Source organism: Thalassophryne amazonica, chromosome 2 (assembly GCF_902500255.1).
Source record: "Thalassophryne amazonica chromosome 2, fThaAma1.1, whole genome shotgun sequence".
Taxonomy (NCBI): Eukaryota; Metazoa; Chordata; class Actinopteri; order Batrachoidiformes; family Batrachoididae; genus Thalassophryne; species Thalassophryne amazonica.
Window position 1 is genome coordinate 100,876,423 of NC_047104.1, and position 24,885 is coordinate 100,901,307.

Sequence of the window (24,885 nt, forward strand, 5' to 3'; positions counted from 1 at the left end):
TCATATTTGAGAGTATTATGCAGGACGGTATCCTTTATCGACTGACAAAGTTTGATCTGGATCTGATCCAGATTTTGTGGCCATTTAAATTTAACATTGAAAACCCCCTTAATGTATATTTTACAATATATCTTAAACATGTCCCAATTACTGTCATATTTTAAAGTGAGGTGCAGACTAGCACTCACTATCACCTGACAAAGTTTGATCTGGATCTGATCCAGATTTTGTGGCCATTTAAATTTAACATTGAAAACCCCCTTAATGTATATTTTACAATATATCTTAAACATGTCCCAATTACTGTCATATTTTAAAGTGAGGTGCAGACTAGCACTCACTATCACCTGACAAAGTTTGATCCAGATCTGGTCTGGATTGTGGACATTTGAATTTAACTTTGAAAAACCCATTTGATGCACATGTTGCATTTTATCTCAATCACTCATTTTTCTGTTATGGATTTACCTACACCAACAAAATTGGATGGAGGTCCCAATTTTATGTCTGTCTGTCTTCCAGTTATCAATCAGAAACCAAGTGCCAAAAAGCAATGACAAATTGTGCATAGCAGAGATAACCAATGTTCTGTGAAAATTATCTGAAAAATACAGAAACTGAAAAAGTTGAGAAAAAACAAAACAGATTCAAGTGCATGAACTAAATACATCCTCCTGACATTTGATCACATCTAATTTAGCTTATGAAAAGCCACTTTTAACAGGACTTTGACCTTGGAAAATTTGTGAAACTGGAAACTAGCAGAGGCGGAGTTTTATCAGTGTACATTTTAAGATTATAAATCTCATCTGATTTACAGGAAATACAATAAATATATTGTCAGCTGTGTTGCCGTTTGTTGAAAAGCTTCATCATTGAACTGGGCAAACTGTTGATGTAATCACTGTGCAATGAGTGTCTGTTGAAGGCAGCGGGCTTCAGATCAAGCTTTTTCTAGATGATGTAGTCTATATCTGAGTATAGAGAATCTGCCAGGTCCTCTTCACTGGAGTCGTCTCCCTTCAGGCACATGGAGCCTCGTCTGCCAAAAGAAAAGACCCTCGTCTTTGTGTCTGAGATGGTTGTCATATCAGTTGGTGACAAATCTGTGAATGTATTTTAAAAGATTCGGTCACACTGAGCAGCTGACAGCTGTACTCACCCCAAATGCTGGCAGATAAGACCCCCAGCACAGGGACAATGCTTCTTGGGTCCTTCATCCTGGATGTTCCAGGACAACAGCTCCATCAAGTGGTTAGGAGCAGCAAAGCAGCGCTCATGCTCAATGGGCTTCGCCGAGCACACGGGGAAACGCAGTGCTGAAGGTACACAGCCAGTGACAGAACACACATTATATATTATTTTCTAGACCTTCATTAGTTTAGTGCTGAGCTTTTAGTCTGTACCCCACTTTTATGGAAGGCGCAGCAAAGCTGCGGACTGCAGTCAGCCTGGTGTTGACAAACGCTGCCAGCTTCTCCTCTGGTTGCATTTTGGTCACACTGACCCCAAACGCACAACTGGTCACCACAGCACTCCTCGTCCTTAGTACAGGGCTCAAAAGATTGAACAAAGAAAGAGGGAGCGAAGTCATTCTGGTGTCAAATAAGCCACCAAAGTTGCCACACAGTTGTTATTGTAACTAGCAGAGGTACCCGTCTTTGCCTGGGTAAATACTAGTTACAATATCATAAATGTTTAAACTTAAGAGTTGGAATCAGTGCGTCAACTGAGTTTTTAGGCTCGAAATAAAATACTGTACTCCGACTGCTCTTGATCAGCTGTATGATTATGGTAAAATCAAACTTGTACTGTTTCCTAAGTGCTAAGATATTTATTGTACTTATTTTATTTTTACCCTAGGCCAAACTTAAATTCCCATTCCAAAAGGCCGTGATAATAATCCATTCCTTGGCAAGGACTGACAGCAATCGGACCAGCTTAGCAGAATAATGCTGGTCAGCAATAAAACATTTAAATGTGGAAAAAGTGAAGCGCTGTGAATACTTTCTGCATGCACCATGTGTATATATCTCATGGGGATCCACTGGCTCTAGATTGGGTAATGTTTATGAAATAGGTAGCTGACATTTTTCAAGGGTGGTAATAAATTATGCAAAGTTTCTATAATGATTTTATCTGAAAGTGCAGCAAATTAAAATGAGTTTTGTGAATAATTATATTTATTATTTCACACATTCAGTTGATGTCATGTTTTACAACTGGCAAGGTTGAGATATTTCCTTTGTTCAGAGCTTGTCTGGTTAATGGTGATATCAACATCCATTGTTCACTGTTGTGAACAAATATCCCTAGTTTCTGTGTAGGCTCTGAGTTGTCCAGGTGGTTTCCATAGTAGAGAATCTTGAATCTTCAACTGGACTGGGTTGCTTGACGCGAGGACGTTTTGCTTCAGATCGCAGAAGCTTCCTCAGCTAAAATTCTTGCTTCTTCGCCTTTTGGCTCAGCTCCCTTTTGTCACAACAGTACGGTAAAGCGAATGCAACACCGTCCCTGCTGCACTGATTCTCCGGCCAATCTCATGCTCCCCTCACTTGTGAGCAAGACTCCGAGGTACTTGAACTCCTTCACTTGGGGCAAGGCCGTATTCCCTACCCAGAGTAGGCAATCCATCGGTTTCCTGCTGAGAACCATTACCTCATATTTAGAGGTGCTGATCCTCATCCCGGTCGCTTCACACTCAGCCGTGAACTGATCAAGTGAGTGTTGGAGGTCACCGGCCGATGAAGCCAACAGGACCACATCATCTTCAAAAAGCAGTGAAGAGACCCTGAGCCCACCAGACTGGAAACCCTCCTCCCGCCGACTACGCCTCGATATCCTGTCCATGAATATCACAAACAGGATTGGTGGAAATGAGTCTGACTTACTGCTAAGCACACAAACACAGCTCTCGCTTTGCGAATACAGAGATTGGATGGCCCTGAGAAGGGACCCCCTCACTCCATACTCCCGCAGCACCTCCCACAGTATCTCCCGGGGTACCCGATCATACGCCTTCTCCAAGTCTGCAAAACATATGTAGATTGGGTGGGCATACTCCCAGTCACCCTCCAGGATCCTTGTCAGAGTAAAGAGCTGGTCGGTTGTTCCACAACGGAACCCGTATTGCTCCTCTTCAATCAGAGGTTCGACTATCGGCTGAACCCTCCTTTCCAGCACCCTGGAGTAGACTTTACCAGGGAACAGTATTTATGCACTCCTCAGCCTAACACTGAAGCATTGAGTGACTCAGCATAGAACAGCTAAAGCCCCGTTTACACATAGATGGTTAGTACGTAGACCGAAGTTCGCGGTAGTTCCGGCTGTTTTCGTGGTGGAAAGGGGCGGAGCATTTCGCCGATGTTTTGACTGCCGTACTAGCCGCAAATACGCGGATAAAACGCCGCAGCATCCGGCACACGTCAGGCAACGGGGGTTAATACCCAGTTCTATCCTTTACAATCGCAGGTTAAGACGCATGTGAGAACGGCAGTGTTCTGCTGCCGCCGATAATGCCCTGTGTACCGCTGGTTTTATCCAGGCAAATCCTGCGTTACTCCAGGAACTTTTGCATATAGGCACCGCCCCCAGAGTATAATCATCCTCAGCCTTTTCTTCTCCTTCCTTTCCCCCTCCATCACAGGCCTCCCCTCTGCTTCTGAACCAGACCTCTTGGTAAGTCCTTGCTGCTGCCAATTTTCTTTTAGGAGGGATACTGGAGCTTCTCTGCAAATATATCTAGAGCTGGTCGCGAGTGAGAGGCCTGCATGCAGCGTGCTTGTGTTTTTTATACTGACCGCCGCCTATTGGGCGTTTGGAACGCCATTAACCGGGAGGTGGCGTTTAGAACGGCGTACTGTCCGCTAGCGCCGCCGTTTTGTCTGCCTCTGTCACCGGTTAAAACGCCCTTGAGGACGCCGATGTGGGCTCTATCGCCGTTTTACACGCCGTTCATTAGGGATACAACGCCGGCCGCCAATTACGGTGGTGTAAACTGCGGCACTACAGGAAGGGGCAGGATGAAATGGCGATTAAAAAAAAAAAATCTCAAACACCGTTGTTCGCGTTGTCTCCGTCGTCACGTGAATTCTCCGGGAGCGCTCCCGGAATTATTCGACATGAATAATTTTTTCGACGATTCCCGGTAAAGCCGGAACTAAGCCACGCCCCCTAGTGCCGATGTTAACGGTGTTTGATCCTTAAGACGGCCAAAAATTCTTCCGGGACGCTTCCGGGAGCTCTTATCGTCTATGTGTAAACGGGGCTTAAATGTCAAACATTTAGCCAACCTTTGAATTTCAGACTGAGGCAGACAAAAGAGGAATTAAACGATGGAAAATGAAAGGCATCAGAGGGCTGATGCATACACAGCATTTTACACACTACAATGTAAATATATGTCTGTAACGGTGTTTTTCACAATGTACGACTTAATTATGTGACGTCATTATGAAGTTATTCACACAAATACTTTGCTGATCCATTTATATGTTTTTGATCATCCATCTAGGTTTCCTGGTTGTTGAGATATGCACACAAAAATGGTTTTTGGACCATGTTTTCCTTGACTTTGACCTTTTACCAAATTACTACAAAATCTAATAACCTCTAGATATCTATTCAAATAACATTTTCACCAAGTTTGAAGACTATCAGTCTGGCCACTTTTGAGTTATCCTGTCCAGACACACAAACGCCTGTGTTAGCGTAGTAGAATATGCTGAGTATGTATCTGGGTATATCAGCACCTGTGTTGAGAACATCATACCCACCATACAAGTCAAGAAGTTCCCCAACCAGAAGCCCTGGATTAATACCGAGGTATTGCGCTTACTGCGTGCTCGCACTGCTGCATTTAAATCTGGCAACGAGGCTGAGCGCAAAGCCGCACAATATAGACTGAAGAAGGCCATAAGAGCGGCCAAGAGGCAGCATAGAGAGAAGACAGAGAACTTCTACTCCAATGCTGACCCCAGGAGGATGTGGCAAGGTCTGAACCACATCTCAGACTTCAGAACCGGCTCCAGGACTACCACCATCAGCTCTTCAGACAGCCTCCTCGAAGACCTCAATGTGTTCTACTCACGCTTTGAGAGCTCCACCTCCACCTGTACCACATCCATAGATCATACACACACTTCGGTTGCCCAACCTCCCTCCTCCCCTCTCGTTATCACACCAGCCCAGGTACACAGAGCACTGAGGAGTATTCGGCTCCGGAAAGCTGTTGGCCTGGATAACATACCTGGTCGTGCCCTCAGAGCATGTGCCAACGAGCTGACTGACGTTCTTACCTCCATCTTCAACCTTTCCCTCAGTCAATGCACTGTTCCCACCTGCTACAAGACCACTACCATCATCCCCCTCCCCAAGAAGAACCCCCCATCTTGCCTGAATGACTATAGGCCAGTAGCACTCACTCCAATCATTATGAAGTGTTTCGAGAGAGTGGTACTGTCATACATTCAGGGCTGCATACCGGACATCACAGACCCCCTGCAGTACGCTTACAGGCACAACAGGTCAACCTCGGATGCCATTGCCACCGCCCTGCACGCCTCCCTCTCCCACCTGGAAAATAAAGACTCTTACATCAGAGTACTTTTCATTGACTACAGCTCTGCTTTCAACACGGTCATCCCTCACAAACTCACCTACAAATTGTCTGCCCTTGGACTCCACCCCACCCTCTGTGACTGGCTTCTGGACTTTGACTGGCAGACCACAGTCTATCAAGATTGGGAATAGGACCTCAGCCAGCATCACCACCAACATCGGTACCCCGCAGGGCTGCGTCCTCAGCCCTATTCTCTACACCCTCTTCACCTACGACTGTGCCGCCTCTCACCCCGACAACACCATCATAAAGTTTGCTGACGACACTGCTGTGATTGGACGCATCACCGGCGGAGACGAAGCAGCTTACAGGAGGGAGGTGGAAGGCCTGGTGACATGGTGTGGAGTCAACAACCTCACCCTGAACACAGATAAAACCAAGGAAATGATAGTGGACATGAGGAGGGAGAGGGAACCTCAGCCACTGTCTATCCAAGGCCACGAGGTGGAGAGAGTGAGCAGCTTTAAATATCTGGGGGTCCACATCAGTAGTGACCTCACTTGGACACTCAACACCACACAGGTGGTAAAGAAGGCTCAGCAGCAGCTGTACTTTCTGAGGAGGCTGAGGAAATTTGGCATGTCACCCAAGATTCTCAGCAACTTCTACAGCTGCATCATTGAGTCCATTCTCACCACCTCGATTACTGCGTGGTATGGCAGCTCAACGGTGAATGACCGCAAACGCCTGCAGAGAGTAGTGAAGACCGCATCAAAGATCACGAGGACGCCACTACCATCTCTGCAGAGCATCTACCATCGGAGAGTCCACAATAGAGCTGCCGCCATCATAAAAGACCCTACACATCCCCAACACGGACTGTTCACACTGCTGCCTTCAGGACGGAGGTTCAGGAATGTGAAATGCAAAACCACCCGCTTCAAAAACCTCTTTCTACCCCACTGCCATCAGACTGCTGAATGCTGCTAAGGACTGAGCAGACCCCCTGGGGTCACTTCACACTGTTACTGCACCTTACTGTTACCTGTTAATACTTGAATCTTGCTATTTGCACATTATTTCATTTCAGTTCATACTGTAACTGCACCTTTGTTACTTTACTGTTAATTGTTAATATTTGAATCTAGCTATTTGCACATTAACTCATCAATACCCTACAGTCAATGTAGCGCACTACTGCACATTTATGTACATAGGATATATATATATATTTTTTTAATGCTTATTTTTTAATGCCTATTTGACTATTATTATAGACACCCGGTGAGAGCAGCAAAGAAGAGAATTTCATTGCACAGGGAAATACGTTTCTTACTGTACATATGACAATAAACCTTTTGAACCTTGAAACGCCAGTGAAAACAGTGCCCTGCTTCACCACTTTGCCAATGTATGGGGTAATTATATTGAGAGACAACGTACAACAGAAAACAAGATGTTACTATGTTTAGAATGTGGAGTCCATTATTTTTCCATTACTAGCAACACTGATATAGATACAGATGGTCTTTGATACCCATCCATCCATTTTCTCTTTCTGTTTATCCTACGTCGGGTTGCGGAGCAGCAGCTCGAGCAAAGCCGCCCAGATCCACACACCTCCCCCAGCTCCTCCGGGGGAACCCCGAGGTGTTCCCAAGCCAGCTGACAGACATAGTCCCTCCAGCATGATCTGGGTCTTCCCCGGGGCCTCCTGATGGGACGTGCCCGGAACACCTCTCCAGCGAGGCGTCCAGGGGGCATCCAGAAAAGATACCCGAGTCACCTCAGCTGGCTCCTTTCGATGTGGAGGAGCAGTGGCTCGACTCCGAGCTCCTCACGAGTGACAGAGCTCCTCATCCTGTCTCTAAGGGAGTGCCCAGCCACCCTGCGGAGGAAACTCATCTCGGCCGCTTGTACTCGCAATCTTGTTCTTTCGGTCATGAGCCAAATCTCATGACCACAGGTGAGGGTCGGAATGTAGATCGATCAGTAGATCGTTACGTCTTCCGAAGAGGAAGCACAGACTGGGGACTCAGAGGTGGACTCGTCCATCACCCAGGCCGAAGTCACTGAGGTGGTCAGAAAGCTCTTGGTGGCAAGGCTCCTGGGGTGGATGAAATCTGTCCTGAGTACCTTAAGTCTCTGGATGTTGTGGGACTGTCCTGGTTGACATGTCTCTGCAACATCATGTGGCGGTCGGGGACAGTACCCCTGGATTGGCAGACCGGGGTGATGGTCCCTCTGTTTAAGAAGGGGGATCGGAGGGTGTGTTCCAACTACAGCGGGATCACACTCCTCAGCCTCCCGGGCAAGGTCTATTCCAGGGTGCTGGAGGAGAATTCGACCGATAGTCGAACCTCGGATTCATGAGGAGCAGTGTGGTTTTCGTCCTGGTCGCGGCACACTGGACCAGCTCTACACCCTCCATTGGGTGCTTGAGGGTTCATGGGAGTTCGCCCAACCAGTCCACATGTACTTTGTGGATCTGGAGAAGGCGTTTGACCGCGTCCCTCAAGGCGCCCCGTGGGGAATGCTCTGGGAGTACGGGGTCCTTTGCTAAGGGCTATCTGGTCCCTGTACGACCGCAGCAGGAGCTTGGTTCGCATTGCCCTTTGTCACCGGTTCTGTTCATTACCTTTATGGACAGAACATTACCTTTATGGACAGAATTTGTAGGCGCAGCCAGGGTGTAGAGAGGGTCCGGTTTGGGAACCACAGAATCTCATCTCTGCTGTTTGCGGATGATGTATTCCTGTTGGCTTCGTCAAACCAGGACCTTCAGCATGCACTGTGGCAGTTTGCAGCCGAGTGTGAAGCGTCCGGCATGAGGATCAGCACCTCCAAATCCGAGGCCATGGTTCTTGACCGGAAAAAGGTGCCTTTCCCTCTTCAGGTCGGTGGGGTGTCCTTGCCTTAGGTGGAGGAGTTTAAGTATCTCGGGGTCTTTTTTTGATACTTTAATTTTTATTAAATTGCAATACCATTATTACCAACAACACAAAATAGAACATCTAATTACTGAGAAATTAAGAAAACCATAAAATTTTTTTTACAAAAAACACATTGCTTGTGGAAAACCAACTTAAAGTATAGTAACATTGAATGTTTGGTTTTTCTTTCCCACCTCTCCTTTTAAAAGCAGTGGGGAAAATACTCCATGTGGCCATAGATGAAGTGCCCCACCCAAAGCAGCAAGCCAATTTGGACAGAGCCCTCCATATCCCATAAATGGAATACCCCCCCCCCCCCAAAAAAAAACAATGATCCCTTGCAGTTTTTTTTTTTTTTTTTTTTTTTTTTTTTTTTTTTTTTTTTAAATAAAGAGTCCATTTCTGCTATCTATTTCATACAAATCTTTCAATCCCAGCACACAAGTCATTCTTTCCATTATTCCTATTTCCTTTATAATGTCAAACCATTTATCCTGAGTTGGAGATTCAGATTTGTACCAACTTTGCATAATGACTTTCCTGGCCACTGTAAGTAGTATCTTCACCATGTAGCGATCGTCCACTTACACTACTGGTGTAATACAACCTAAATATAAAATACTACCTGCATAAGGAACAGCATATCCAAGCACCTTACACATAACAGCATGTATATTTTTCCAAAATGGTTTTAACTTTTCACGACTCCAAAATATGAGTATGGTGAGCATTCAAAAAGCCACATTGTCTCCACCAGAATTGCAATGATTGTGAATTTTGACTTTGAATCTTGCGTGTAATAAAAAAATTTAACAAATTTTTCCAATTGAACAATCTCCATTGACATATGTCAGATGGTCTTTTAACATTTTTATGATTTATGTCATTATAGCAGGTGACATTTTGGAGTTCCCTCTACATCTAGCCTGATTGTGTTTCCATAGAGGTGCAGGACTTGCAGGTGCAGTGAAAAATTAGCTCAGAGTGAGTAAGAAGTGTATCAGCAGCAAAAACTGCTTCAAGTTCAAAGAGTTAAATGCAACTCTCAGACAACTGGCCATTAATAACACTGCAATATTGATTACTGTCTCATAACTGTTAAAGCAGGGACACAGGTAGCCTGCGCTGATTGTTTTAGTACACTTTTCCATTGCAGGATCTTAGGTGTGACACTGATCTCATCTTTTTTTTATTATTTGTACTATCTTTGCATAGTATATCTTGTTTGACAGACTGTTACTTTTACTCTGCCTCACCATATGAATTAATGAGTTTTTTTTATTCAGCATGCACACAAACATACAATAACTCAAACAATTACCCAGTTAGGTGCGGCCGAAAGGGTGTGGGCTGAAGCACAAACTTAAATGCCCACCCCTTAAACCAGTTACTATATACACATTTAAGTACACTCATAACAACAAGTACCAATAAGTAAAGTAACGTAACAATCAGTAGTACAATGTGCAGATAAAGAAATGAACAGCCAAAATCTGTTCACCTAATTGTGTACTATAGTAACAAAGTTTGTTGTTTTTATAGTCAGCCAACGTACTAGATAATTTAATACTGTCGGAACAATTATTCCAGATTTTAACACCTTTTAACAGTAGTTCGATCTTTCTATCAAATATCAGTGTTTCTCGCAGATGATAACAGGATTCCCTCATTTCAAACAACTCCTGAACATGTTGAGGCAAGAGTTTATTTTGAACTTTATACATGGTCTGTATCGTAAAATAATCAACCAAGTCTTGAAATTTCAAAATATGAAAACAAGCAAACAATGGGTTTGTTGGCTCATGATGTGTTTTTTTTAACTTAACTCTTATAGCTTTCTTTTGTAACAGAAATATTTGGTTTTATATGTGTTTCCCCAAACCTCAATGCAATAGGTCATGTATGGGACAAATAAATGATACAGCATAACCAACGAATGCTGGGAGAGGAAGTCTTGTGCTTTGTACAGAATCACAATAACTTCTGAAATTTTAGATTTAACATAATTGATGTGAGTTTCCCAACTTAGTTTATCATCAATAAAAACTCCAAGAAACTTGGTTTCAGGTACAATTTCGATTTTAGCATTGTTCAGTGATAAGATTCTACTTAAATTCCTGGGCTTATTTCAGTATTTAATTCTTCCAAAGGCAACATGTCCACAGTCAGCAATAAGAACTGAGCCTCAAATAAGACAACAGCTGAACCTCTGCAGGTGAGTGTGTGCTAAGATAGTGGTTTGGTTCTGGTCCGTCTCTGAGACAGCAATGGGAAAGAAGAGCTTTTATTTAACCGTGATACCTTCTTTGCTTTCTCACAGCACAACATGCATCAACGGCATGCCACACACAGTCAGAAAAGCAGGTTACTAAGCCAGTCAACAAACAATCTAGGCTGCTGACTTACCACATCGGTCGTTTTGCAGGGTGAACACCTGGAGTTGTGCATCTCAGAGAGACAATATTTTTCTTTCTCACAGTCCTCATCAGTACGACATGCCTATAAAAAGAACACATGAGTTTAGGAAGATACATCTGTTTGTGACAATCCTCTCATGACCCCAATAACAATAATGCCCATAGTTATCATGTGCATTATGCCACATTTGAGTGGGTGGAGTGATTTGTGACAGGATATCTGCAAGATTGAAGAGAAAAGTTTACAAGACAGAAATGAGACCAGCTATGTTGTACAGTTTTGAGACTGTGGCACTAACAAAAAGACAGGAGACAGAACTGAAGATGCTGCAGTTTTCTTTTGGGTGACAAGGATGGACAGGATAAGGAATGAACATATCAGAGGGACGGTTTGGAGACAAAGTCAGAGAGGCAAGATTGGACATGTGCAGAGGAAGGATCCAGGGTATACAGTGCATCCAGAATGTATTCACAGCATTTCACTTTGTCCACATTCTGTTATCTTACAGCCTTATTCCAAAATGGAGTAAATTAACTTACCTCCACAAAATTCTACTCACAATACCCCATAATGACAACATGAAAATAGTTTTTGCAAATTTATAATCACATGTACACAAGTATTCACACCCTTTGCTCAGCACTGAAGCAATCACAGCCTCACGTCTTCTTAAATACACTCAACAAAAATATAAACGCAACACTTTTGGTTTTGCTCCCATTTTGTATGAGATGAACTCAAAGATCTAAAACTTTTTCCACATACACAATATCACCATTTCCCTCAAATATTGTTCACAAACCAGTCTAAATCTGTGATAGTGAGCACTTCTTTGCTGAGATAATCCATCCCACCTCACAGGTGTGCCATATCAAGATGCTGATTAGTGCACAGGTGTGCCTTAGACTGCCCACAATAAAAGGCCACTCTGAAAGGTGCAGTTTTATCACAGCACAATGCCACAAGATTTGAGGGAGCGTGCAATTGGCATGCTGACAGCAGGAATGTCAACCAGAGCTGTTGCTCATGTATTGAATGTTCATTTCTCTACCATAAGCCGTCTCCAAAGGCGTTTCACATCCAGCATGTTCACCTCCAAGATCGTCTGAGACCAGCCACTCGGACAGCTGCTGAAACAATCGGTTTGCATAACCAAAGAATTTCTGCACAAACTGTCAGAAACCGTCTCAGGGAAGCTCATCTGCATGCTCGTCGTACTCATCGCAGTCTCGACCTGACTCCAGTTCGTCGTCGTAATCGACTTGAGTGGGCAAATGCTCACATTCGCTGGCGTTTGGCACGTTGGAGAGGTGTTCTCTTCACGGATGAATCCCGGTTCACACTGTTCAGGGCAGATGGCAGACAGCGTGTGTGGTGTCGTGTGGGTGAGCGGTTTTCCGATGTCAATGTTATGGATTGAGTGGCCCATGGTGGCGGTGGGGTTATGGTATGGGCAGGCATATGTTATGGATGAAGAACACAGGTGCATTTTATTGATGGCATTTTGAATGCACAGAGATACCGTGACGAGATCCTGAGGCCCATTGTTGTGCCATCCAAGAATATCACCTCATGTTGCAGCAGGATAATGCACGGCCCCATGTTGCAAGGATCTGTACACAATTCTTGGAAGCTGAAAATGTCCCAGTTCTTGCATGGCCGGCATACTCACCGGATATGTCACCCATTAAGCATTTTTGGGATGCTCTGGACTGGCGTATACGACAGCGTGTACCAGTTCCTGCCAATATCCAGCAACTTCGCACAGCCAATGAAGAGGAGTGGACCAACATTCCACAGGCCACAATTGACAACCTGATCAACTCTATGCGAAGGAGATGTGTTGCACTGCATGAGGCAAATGGTGGTCACACCAGATACTGACTGGTATCCCCCCCAATAAAACAAAACAGCACCTTTCAGAGTGGCCTTTTATTGTGGGCAGTCTAAGGCACACCCGTGCACTAATCATGGTGTCTAATCAGCATCTTGATATGGCACACCTGTGAGGATTATCTCAGCAAAGGAGAAGTGCTCACTATCACAGATTTAGACTGGTTTGTGAACAATATTTGAGGGAAATGGTGACATTGTGTATGTGGAAAAAGTTTTAGATCTTTGAGCTCATCTCATACAAAACGGGAGCAAAACCAAAAGTGTTGCGTTTATATTTTTGTTGAGTGTATGCTGCCAGAAGCTCGGCGCACCTATCTTTGGGCAGTTTTGCCCATTCCTCTTTGCGGCACCTCTCAAGCTCCATCAAGTTGGATGGAGAGTGTTGGTGCACAGCCATTTTCAGATCTCTCCAGAGATGTTCAATTGGATTCAGGTCTGGCTGGGCCACTCAAGGACATTCACAGCGTTGTTCTGAAGCCACTCCTTTTATTTTTGAATAAATATTTTAATTTAACCAGGTTTGTCCCATTGCAATCAAGGCCTCTTTTGCAAGGGAAACCTGGACAATTATAAAGTTTCCAATTCACCTAACCTGCATGTTTTTAAATGTGGGAGGAAACCCACGCAAACACAGGGAGAACATACAAACTCCACACAGAAAGGCTACACGTGGGAATCGAACCCATAACCTTTTTGCTGTGAGGCAACAGTGCTAACCACTAAACCAACGTGCTGCCTTTGATATCTTGGCTGTGTGCTTAGGGTCATTGTCCTACTGAAAGATGAACTGTCGCCCCACTCTGAGGTCAAGAGCGCTCTGGAGCAGGTTTTCATCTAGGATGTCTCTGTACATTGCGGCATTCATCTTTCCCTCAATCCTGACTAGTCTCCCAGTTCCTGCCACTGAAAAACATCCCCATGCATGATGATGGTGCCACCACCATGCTTCACTGTTGGGATGGTGGATTACTACAGCGATTGTTGTCCTTCTGCAAGGTTCTCCTCTCTTCACAAAGGAATGCTGGAGCTCTGACAGAGTGCCATCGGGTTCTTGGTCACCTCCCTGACTAAGGCCCTTCTCAACCGATCGCTCAGTTTAGATGGGCAGCCAGCTCTAGGAAGAGTCCTGGTGGATCCGAACTACTTCCATTTACAGATGATGGAGGCCACTGTGCTCATTGGGACCTTCAAAGCAGCAGAAATGTTTCTGTAACATTCCCCAGATTTGTGCCTAGAGACAATCCTGTCTCGGAGGTCTACAGACAATTCCTTTGACATGCACTGTCAACTGTGTGATCTTATATGTAGTCAGGTGCTTTTCCAAAACATGTACAATCACCTGAATTTACCCCAGGTGGGCTCCAGTTAAGCTGTAGAAACATCTCAAGGATGATCAGTGAAAACAGGATGCACCTGAGCTCAGACAAACTACTGCACATAAACTGAACCACAGAACTTCCAGATTCAGAGTGAGGTCATCAGATGACATTTCAGTTGCCTCGTGACAACGCATTTTGTTGTAATGTGCAAGGGTGCAATTTCTCTTAAATGCTCAAACATTTTTGATAAAGATTTGGAAGAGTTTGAAATTTAAGCAAGATTTCCAGTACATGCCAAGTTCTGCAGTACTGAAATTTGGGTATGGCCTGGGTTCACTTCTGGAAGCACATTTCAGATACTGTATGAAACATATCAAAATAAAATTTGATCATGAGCTGACAGTTTGGCAACACCTGCCTGAATAGGTATGGAGTGACGTGTGTTATATATATATATTCTATTTTGTTATGTTTTGGTATCAAATAATTATTTTACTTAAATGATTATACTTTTACTGTGAGTTTGGTAACTGCTTAAAATGTGCATGTGGAACTGGATTTTGCTGGTTTTGACTCTTAGAACCAGTGGTGGGCACAGCTAACCAAAAACTTAGCTTCGATAACCGTTACTACACTAGCTGAAAAGTTAACTTTTCTCAAGCTAAACCCATAATAAACCCCTAAAAAATTTAGTGTAAGTTACAGCTAAAAGCTAAACCGATCCACTGGCAGCTGCTGATACTTCTGCTTAAATTCAAAGGCAATCACAAACAAGCCATGCGAGTCTGTCTAAGTCATGAACACTCCCATCTAATAGATGGCAGTGTGAATACCAATTGCCACACATTCGCTATAAATTCTGGTTCACCTAAACAGAATTCAGTTTTCAAATTCTTTTTTTTTTTACAAATAAAAAAATGACCCATTTACAAATACAGATTTAGTTGTAAAAATCAACACACACATTACAGTAACTTGTGTTGGTTTTTACATATATATAAACCGACCAGCCACTGATGACAGGAAACTCATTTGCTCATAATGTCTTTTGGCATGCATGTCTGTAAACACTCAAACGTTCAAAATTAGTGTATTATTTTAAAACTAAAACATATAGCTGATATTTTAACTTTGTAAAAATGACAGAGATGACGTTAATTTTGATAACTTGTCCAGAATTAGTTTAAAACTTTAACCACAAGTCAAAACTACCTTGCTGTGCATGTCTCCTGTGACACGTCTGCAATACTGCATGGCTGTGAAAAAAGAAATTTTTTTCTTCTCTTCCTTTATGCCTGGTAGCCAGGTCTTCTCTGCTGGGAGAGGATTGAGTTTTATCTCTCCTAGCTGTCTGTGTGCTACAAAACATGTAACTGCAGGAACTAAATAATGTTGGGCTTTACAAATGTTTTTAACTGTTCAGCTTTATTCACTATGGCCGCAAAAATATGTTGGCGGTCTAGAAGTTATCAAATTAAATTTAGTGAAAGTTAATTGCTCTGCTGCTGATGGTTTTCAATGTTAGCTGCAAAGCTAATCAGCTAACAAAAAAGTTAGATTTGCTAATTAGCGTAACTGTGCCCACCACTGCTTAGAACAAAGAATCAAGTTACCATAGGTTTCGTCCTCGTGTAGGTTTTTGGGCAGGCGTCTGGACCTCCCTCTATGCCCACGGGAGACCAATAAGAGAAAAATTTGCGAATTAAGGGCCGCCTTTTGTCACAACCATATTGTGTTTTATAAAACGTGTTTGTTTCTTTGTTTGCTGTTCTTGAAGGATGGATTTCCATGAGAGAGAAGTTCTCCAGATCTAGGCCTGTTTGTCATCGTGATTTTAAATAAATTTAATCTGAGAAATAGTTTGACTTTGTACTTTGAAGGGACAGTATAGCACAAAGGGCCGAGGTAGAACTAATAGGTGAAATCCATCCATCCATCCATTTTCTTCCACTTTATCCGGAGTCGGGTTGCGGGGGCAGCAGCTCAAGCAAAGCCGCCCAGACCTCCTGATCCACACACACCTCCCCCAGCTCCTCCGGGGGAACCCCAAGGCGTTCCCAAGCCAGCTGAGAGATGTAGTCCCTCCAGCGTGTCCTGGGTCTTCCCCCGGGCCTCCTCCCAATGGGACGTGCCCAGAACACCTCTCCAGCGAGGCGTCCAGGGGGCATCCGGAAAAGATGCCCGAGCCACCTCAACTGACTCCTTTCGACGTGGAGGAGCAGCAGCTCGACTCCGAGCTCCTCACTCTCTCTAAGGGAGCGCCCAGCCACCCTGCGGAGGAAACTCATCTCGGCCGCTTGTACTCGTGATCTCGTTCTTTCGGTCATGAGCCAAATCTCATGACCATAGGTGAGGATCGGAACGTAGATGGATCGGTAAATTGAGAGCTTTGCCCCCCTACTCAGCTCTCTCTTCACCACGACGGTCCGATACAGCGACCGCATCACTGCAGATGCTGCACCGATCCGTCTATCGATCTCACGCTCCATCCGTCCCTCACTCATGAACAAGACCCTGAGATACTTAAACTCCTCCACTTGAGGCAAGGACACTCCACCGACCTGAAGAGGGCAAAGCACCTTTTTCCGGTCGAGAACCATGGCCTTGGATTTGGAGGTGCTGATTTTCATCCCGGACACTTCACACTCGGCTGCAAACCGCCCCAGTGCACACTGAAGGTCCTGATTTGATGAAGCCAACAGAACCACATCATCTGCAAACAGCAGAGACGAGATTCTGTGGTTCCCAAACCAGACCCCCTCTACACCCTGGCTGCGCCTAGAAATTCTGTCCATAAAAATAGTGAACAGAACCGGTGACAAAGGGCAGCCCTGGCAGAGGCCAACGTGCACTGGAAACAGGTTTGACTTACTACCGGCAATGCGAACCAAGCTCCTGCTGCGGTCGTACAGGGACCAGATAGCCCTTAGCAAAGGACCCCGTATTCCTGGAGCACTCCCCACAGGGTGCCCCAAGGGACACGGTCGAACGCCTTCTCCAGCTCCACAAAACACATGTGGACTGGTTGGGTGAACTCCCATGAACCCTCAAGCACCCGATGGAGCGTGTAGAGCTGGTCCAGTGTGCCGCGACCAGGACAAAAACCACACTGCTCCTCCTGAATCCAAGGTTTGTCCATCGGTCGAATTCTCCTCTCCAGCACTCTGGAATAGACCTTACCGGGGAGGCTGAGGAGTGTGATCCCCCTATAGTTGGAACACACCCTCCGGTCCCCCTTCTTAAACAGAGGGACCACCACCCCGGTCTGCCAATCCAGAGGCACTGTCCACGATTGCCACGCAACGTTGCAGAGGCGTGTCAGCCAAGACAGTCCCACAACATCCAGAGACTTAAGGTACTCAGGACGGATTTCATCCACCCCAGGAGCCTTGCCACCGAGGAGCTTTCTAACCACCTCGGTGACTTCGGCCTGGTAATGGATGAGTCCGCCTCTGAGTCCCCAGTCTCTGCTTCCTCTTGACGTGACGATGGGATTGACGAGATCCTTGAAGTACTCCTTCCACCGCCCGACAACATCCCCAGTCAGGGTCAACAGCTCCCCACCCGCACCGTAAACAGTGCTTGTGGAGAGCTGCTTCCCCCTCCTGAGACGTCGGACGGTTTGCCAGAATCTCTTCAAGGCTGACCGATTGTCCTCCTCCATAGCCTCCCTGAACTCCTCCCAGACCGGAGTTTTTGCCTCTGCGACCGCACGGGCTACGGCATGCTTGGCCTGCCAGCTGCCTCTGGGGTCCCATCTACCAACAAAGATAAGTAGGACTCCTTCAGCTTGACAGCATCCCTTACTTCCAGTGTCCACCACCTTGTTCGGGGATTGCCGCCGCGACAGGCACCAGAAACCTTACGACCACAGCTACGAGCGGCCGCATCAACAATGGAGGTGGAGAACATGGTCCACTCGGACTCCATGTCTCCAACCTCCCCCGGGATCTGGCAGAAGCTCTCCCGGAGGTGGGAGTTGAAGACCTCGCTGACAGAGGGTTCCGCCAGTCGTTCCCAGCAGACCCTCACGATACGTTTGGGCCTGCCAGGTCTGACCGGCTTCCTCCCCTCCCAGCAGATCCAACTCACCACCAGGTGGTGATCAGTCGACAGCTCTGCCCCTCTCTTCACTCGAGTGTCCGAGACACGTGGCCGAAGGTCAGATGATACGACTACAAAGTCGATCATCGACCTCCGGCTCAGGGTGTCCTGGTGCCATGTGCACTTATGGACACCCTTGTGCTCGAACATGGTGTTTGTGATGGATAAACTGTGACTAGCACAGAAGTCCAACAGCTGAACACCACTCGGGTTCAGATCGGGGAGGCTGTGCTTCCCGATCACCCCCTCCAGGTCTCACTGTCACCGCTTACGTGGGTGTTGAAATCCCCCAGGAGAACAATGAGTCCCCAGTCGGAGCGCTATCTAGGCACATAGGCCGTAGGCCGAGACAACGGTGAGAGAGCTGTCCCCGACCTGAAGGCGTAGGGACGCGACCCTCTTGTTCACCGGAGTGAACTCCAACACATGGCGACTGAGCTGGGGAGCAATAAGCAATGCGACCCCAGCTCTCCGCCTCTCCCCATGGGCAACGCCAGAAAAATGAAGTGTCCAGCCCCTCTCCAGGAGTTGGGTACCAGAGCTCAAGCTGTGCGTGGAGGTGAGCCCGACTATCTCTAGTCGTATCTCTCAACCTCCCACACAAGCTCAGGCTCCTCCCCCCCAGTGAGGTGACATTCCACGTCCCAACAGCCAGGGGCTGTGAGCATGGACCGGGCCGCCGGGCCACCTGCACCCGACCCCCATGGCCCCCTCTGCAGGTGGTGAACCCACAGGAGGGCGGGCCCACGTCGCTCTTTCAGGCTGAGCCCGGCCAGGCCCCATGGGCTAAGGCCCGACCTCCAGGCGCTCACGCACGAGCCCCAACCCCAGGCCTGGCTCCAGGGTGGGGCCCCGGCTCCGCCATACCGGGCGATGTCTCGGTCCTTGATTTTTTACTGGTGATGGAGGTTCTGAACTGCCCTTAGTCTGACCCGTCACCTAGGAGCTGTTTGCCTTGCGAGACCCTACAGGAAGCACAAAGCCCCCGACAACATAGCTCCTAGGATCATCCGGGTACGCAAACTCCCCCACCACGATAAGGTGGCAGTTAGAGGGGGAGTAATAGGTGAAATGTTAAATTTATCTTCATGCATAGGCATAGGAGGTGGGGGCAACCGCCCTCCCGGGCTCGGCAAAATGCTCAAATTCGGGCAGATGGGCTGACAATTCGGGCATGGGCCATGTTAAGGAAAATATGTTTGTCTAAAAAATATTCCAAAGGCCAAGAAAAAAAAATTGACGATGAAATTTTACTCGAAAGTGTGATGACCATCATCAGTGTAGAAGTAGAACAGATGTCTTCAATTCTATAGAGTCTAGTGCCAAGGTCTAGGGTTGTAAATGTCAGCATGAAGCAGACTCCTTCCAGTCCAAAGCAGTGCTGCTTCCTGGTGGAGAGTAAGAGAACTAAAGGCCACCTGTGGACCAACCAAAGAGGTTTTTAATATGAGTACTAGAGGCTGCACTTGCACTGAGCCCTGTCCCAGCAAGGAGGCATGGTTGCCGTTTTAATTCCGGGCAAGTCAGGAGGCAACACGCATAGAAGTTCAATTAGTCTTGTCAAGAAACAGGTGGAATATGCCGGAAAGCCACAAACAAAGGAGACAATATTTCCTTCCATAAGTGAGTGGTCCCTGCCACGCCATGACTTTTTTACATATTCTTGAAGAATAATAAAAAAAGCTTTTCCACATGTTGTCTTTGTTTTTTTACCATAAAATTACACTGAACAAGGATTTAGACGTTTCGTTACTCTTCTGAGAATTTGAATTTACTGCCTCCAAGTTGACCTACTTTTTCGCTGCGACGGATGTGACGTCATTTGACTAAATGTGTCGAGGCGCGGCTCTGTTTACCAATACGGCAGACACGGACAGCGAAGGCATAGTGCGCGATTATAACGAAGATTTAAGTGACATATCGATTGTTTTTGAAGAAGATGAGGAAATTTCTGATGAAGATATTAACGGTGTAAATAATGAGCAGCTCCAAACCGTGTATGTTCCAGCTGAACGCGACAGAAAGAGGATGAAGTGCAGCTGACAGCGGCAGCGTTGGAGGACGACAGAATGGTTTGTTCACTCCACCTTTTCTTATAAATGATCATTTATTCCTGGCACGGTGTGTTTGTGTATGAAAAAATTATTTCAGCAGCACAGCGTGCTTAAATTCAGGAGTCTGTTCTAAAATCACTGAAAATAAAGTTTCTGTACATATTTAATCATTTATAAGTCAATTTCTTGTGATTGCTAATTCTTCACATTTTATTCAAAGCAAATGATTGCAAATCTTTATCTGAAAAGCTGTAGACCCAAATGGGATGGGGGAAAAAAAAAAAAAAATAAGGTGGTGAGTGAACAAACCATTCAGCAGCTTATATCGTCCTCCACAACGCTGCTGCTGACAGCTGTGCTTCATCCTCTGTCACGTTCAGCTGGAACATACACGGTTTGGAGCCACTCATTATTTACACCGTTAATATCTTCATCAGAAGCTTCCTCATCTTCTTCAAAAGAAATCGATATGTTACTTAAATCTTTGCTATAATCGCGCACCATGCCGTTGCTGTCCGTGTCTGCCATGTTAGTAAACAGAGCCGCGCCTCGACACATTTACTCGACTGATGTCACAGCCGTCGCAGCAAAAAAGTAGGTCAACTCGGAGGCGGTAAATTCAAATTCTCAGATGAGTAACAAAACGCCTAAATACTTATTCAGTGTAATTTTATGGTAAAAAAAAAACAAAACAGACATGTGGAAAAAGCTTTTTTATTCTTTAAGAATATGTAAAAACGTCATGGTGTGGCAGGGACCCTTTAACTCTTCACTTACAGAGATGTGCACACACACCACTGACTTCAAGAATGAAACTCGGTCAATAAAGGATAATTGTGTAAAAATATTATACGAGGGCTGTCAATAAAGTATAGGTCTTTTTTTTTTTCAAAAACTATATGGATTTCATTCATATGTTTTTACGTCAGACATGCTTGAACCCTTGTGCGCATGCGTAAGTTTTTCCACACCTGTCGGTGACGTCATTCGCCTGTGAACACTCCTTGTGGGAGGAGTCGTCCAGCCCCTCGTCGGAATTCCTTTGTCTGAGAAGTTGCTGAGAGACTGGCGCTTTGTTTGATCAAATTTTTGTTCTAAACCTGTGAGACACATCGAAGTGGACACGGTTCAAAAAATTAAGCTGGTTTTCGGTGAAAATTTTAAACGGCTGATGAGAGATTTTGAGGTGATACTGTCGCTTTAAGGACTTCCCACGGAGCGAGACGTTGTGCAGCGCTCCCAGGCGCCGTCGTCAGCCTGTTTCAAGCTGAAAACCTCCACATTTCAGGCTCTATTGATCCAGGACGTCGTGAGAGAACAGGGAAATTTCAGAAGAAGTCGGTTTTTGTTAAAGGAGATTTTTTTTTTAATGAAAGACGTACGGACGGGTCCGCGCGTCGGGACGCAGCCGGCGCGGTGGCACAGGAAAAACACCTCCGTGTTGATAACCATTTGTAAAATCCAGGCGGCTTTTGATGGCTCTCAGTGGAGTGAGTATATGAGAAATTGTTTAACAGCTGGACATGTTCCAACTTGTCCTTAAGGCTTCCAACAGAGGTGTTTTTCCTGTGGCGCAGCGTCGCGGCGGCTGCGAGCCGACGCTGCAATCCGCCCGCACGTCTTTCATTAAAAAAAAAAAATCTCCTTTAACAAAAACCGACTTCTTCTGAAATTTCTCTGTTCTCTCACGACGTCCTGGATCAATAGAGCCTGAAATGTGGAGGTTTTCAGCTTGAAACAGGCTGACGACAGCGCCTGGGAGCGCTGCGCGACGTCTCGCTCCGTGGGAAGTCCTTAAAGCGACAGTATCACCTCAAAATCTCTCATCAGCTGTTAAAATTTTCACCGAAAACCAGCTTAATTTTTCGAACCGTGTCCACTTCGATGTGTCTCACAGGTTTAGAAAAGATTTTGATCAAACAAAGCGCCAGTCTCTCAGCAACTTCTCAGACAAAGGAATTCCGACGAGGGGCTGGACGACTCCTCCCACAAGGAGTGCTCACAGGCGAATGACGTCACCGACAAGCGTGGAAAAACTCACGCATGCGCACGAGGGTTCAAGCATGTCTGACGTAAAACATATGAATGAAATCCATATAGTTTTTGAAAAAAATAAAAAGGACCTATACTTTATGGACAGCCCTCATATATATATATATATAGGTATTGTAATGGTTTTAGGAGCAGCGCTGCATTGAACACAGCAGCAGCTCAGCCTAGCAGCGTGGCTTAACAGCGTGGATCCGTGTAACTTTCAAGACTAATAGTTGGGAATGTGCGAGTGTCAGAGTAAGTTTAATACTTTCCTGACATAATTTAAAGTTAATGAAATTTTACTGGCTCGATATCCAGGTCAGAATGGCATTTTAACACGTATTTTGCAAGTGTTTTTCTGAGTGTGTTCCTCATTGAAAATGCATTAACATCTGGGAACTTCGTCAATATTTTGCCCGGTTGGGAGGCGTCATGTCTCTGTCCATGAAGGGACATTCGCGTTTAAGAAACCACTTTCAAAAGTAGTGTCAGACTTCTACAAGGTCGATCTGGACACTAATGGCTGAAACCAACATTTTTCACAATCTGGAAGGTGTTGAGTTAAAAAAAAAAAAAAAATCCAATCACATTGTGAACTATCTCCAGTCAAATTCCCTATGTGAGACATTGGCACTTTTCATTGAGGTGGCAAAAACCCTGGCAGTTATACCTGCTACATCATGCTCAGCAGAGAGGTCATTTTCATGTTTAAGAAGACTGAAAAGCTACCTCAGGTCTACTATGGGTCAGGATCATCTCTCATCATTAGGACTTCTGTGTATTGAAAGAAGCCACATCAACAAAGTGGACATCAACAGTATTGTTGATGTGTTTGGTAGAAAGAGGGGAAGGAACAAAATGTTTTTCTGATTGATTACAATTTAACATTGTCTTACACTATCTTGATACCCTTTGCAGAAGTAGTCACCTGAGGTAGCGTTTGAGTCTTCTCTTATACAGCTGTATATGAGAACTGTCAGGCATGTTTTCATTTAATATTGTACTTGATTAGGTTTGCCTTTTCTGGATATGTTATTCCCATTATAAATCTCTTGACAAGTGTTGATACTAAGTTGTGAACAATTTTGTAACAAGTGCTTTCATGTGTTGGTCTTGAGAGAGGTCTGTTTTATACATACAGCAATTTATGTGTATGCATGTAGACTCTGAATACAGAATAGAATGACCTAAAATGTTGTCAGACTTATTTTCGCAATTAATGTAAACAATCAAACCGCTATTTGGTCACCAATATAAATATATGGTAATTTAAAAAGTCATGGGAGTTTCTGAATTTCGGGCAAATTTGGTGTCGCCCCCCCAAATAGACCCCACCTCCTACGCCTACATCTTCATGTTCAATATTTTTAATACAAAATAAGACTTACACGGCCAATATTGTTTTCCACGTCACTGGATGGGTCACTTGTAGTTTTAATGTTGTTTTCATCCTGTGTGAAGAAACAACGTTTCAATGATTCCACACCTACCTGCATTACTGAGGCGTGCACGGTTTCATTTGCTTTTTCAGGAGCAGATTCAGTGGGATGAAGACCATGAGGTGCAAAAATGTCAGTGCCATTTCTCTGCATCAGAAAAAATAATTTCACTTTCAGAAATACATCGTTCTGGTTCTATTAGGTGATCATTAGCACCTCCTTCTATATGCACCAAATAAAGAAGGTTTCAATCTTTCTGACAGGAAATATTGACAGGATGCTGTGTCATGCCTACTTGATGAAGATCAGCCTCCTCCTCGGGATTGTGCTGCACATCCTCCGGAAGTTGCTCCACTTGCACCAACATGCGGTCCTGATCCAGTTCTCCATAGGAGTATCTGTCTTCCGTAATGGGATCGAAGCCCGAGTCCACTATTTCAGGGAGGATGGCATTACTGAGTGCAGAGAGAGCCCAAAGTAGCAGAGCCACTCGCAACGCCATCATCCTCACCTTTATCCTCATCTTCATCCTCATCAAACTGCTGCAGCTGCTGCGGAACACTGAAGGGGGCGTGGCCTGAACGTCACTGTTCCTCACCCTCGCGCACCTTCAACTGAAAAGTAGAAGAAATAAACCACACCGAACATAAACGCTCAGAGTAATATTTTTTCGATTTTTGGGTTAATCTGTCACACATAATTCCTCCTGTAGAGATTAAAATATATATATAGTTGCCAACTATTATTGTTGTTGTTGTTGTTGTTCTTCTTCTTCTTCTTCTTCTTATTATTATTATTATTATTAATAATAATAATAATAATAATAATAATAATAATAATAATCATATTAACGTCTTCATAATCCAAGTTGGCCTTTGTAAAGCCCATCATCTGGACCATACGTCGTAATATTTTTAAATGGTCACGTGCAAGTTCATAACAGTGCACTTTACACTTTGCTGGTCTAATCTGATCTTATTTCACAATTGCCGTTAAACATTAACTGTTCGACCACTCCTTATTGCGTTCAGGAAAATTCTCTAATGCAGTTTTAAAGGCTGACCTCTAGATGGCAGCATTTTCACACAGAGAAAAATGATTGCTCAGAAGAATTTTAGATCGTTATAC

At 45.0% G+C, this 24,885-nt stretch overlaps 1 protein-coding gene across 1 annotated transcript; it reads right to left on the reverse strand.

Moving 5' to 3' along the window:
- Nucleotides 1-889: 889 nt before the first annotated feature.
- dkk3a (dickkopf WNT signaling pathway inhibitor 3a) lies at nt 890-24,358 on the reverse strand. The gene is made up of 7 exons (XM_034190672.1): nt 24,053-24,358; nt 23,809-23,904; nt 23,707-23,769; nt 10,900-10,992; nt 1,412-1,556; nt 1,163-1,319; nt 890-1,042 (listed from the first exon to the last, which is right to left on the reverse strand). The coding sequence occupies exons 1-7, from the start codon at nt 24,290-24,292 to the stop codon at nt 955-957; spliced, it is 882 nt and encodes a 293-aa protein (XP_034046563.1). The 5' UTR covers nt 24,293-24,358; the 3' UTR covers nt 890-954.
- Nucleotides 24,359-24,885: the final 527 nt, after the last annotated feature.

What these genes read in the sequence shown, in the direction of transcription:
- dkk3a (XM_034190672.1), bottom strand. Translation starts at nt 24,292, where the DNA reads ATGAGGATGAAGATGAGGATAAAGGTGAGGATGATGGCGTTGCGAGTG. An exon ending in AGGAGGCTGATCTTCATCAA is followed by an intron (nt 23,905 to 24,052) that starts GTAGGCATGACA and finishes TTTCTGATGCAG; the next exon opens with AGAAATGGCACTGACATTTT. An exon ending in TTGCTGCGCCTTCCATAAAA is followed by an intron (nt 1,320 to 1,411) that starts GTGGGGTACAGA and finishes GTGTACCTTCAG; the next exon opens with CACTGCGTTTCCCCGTGTGC.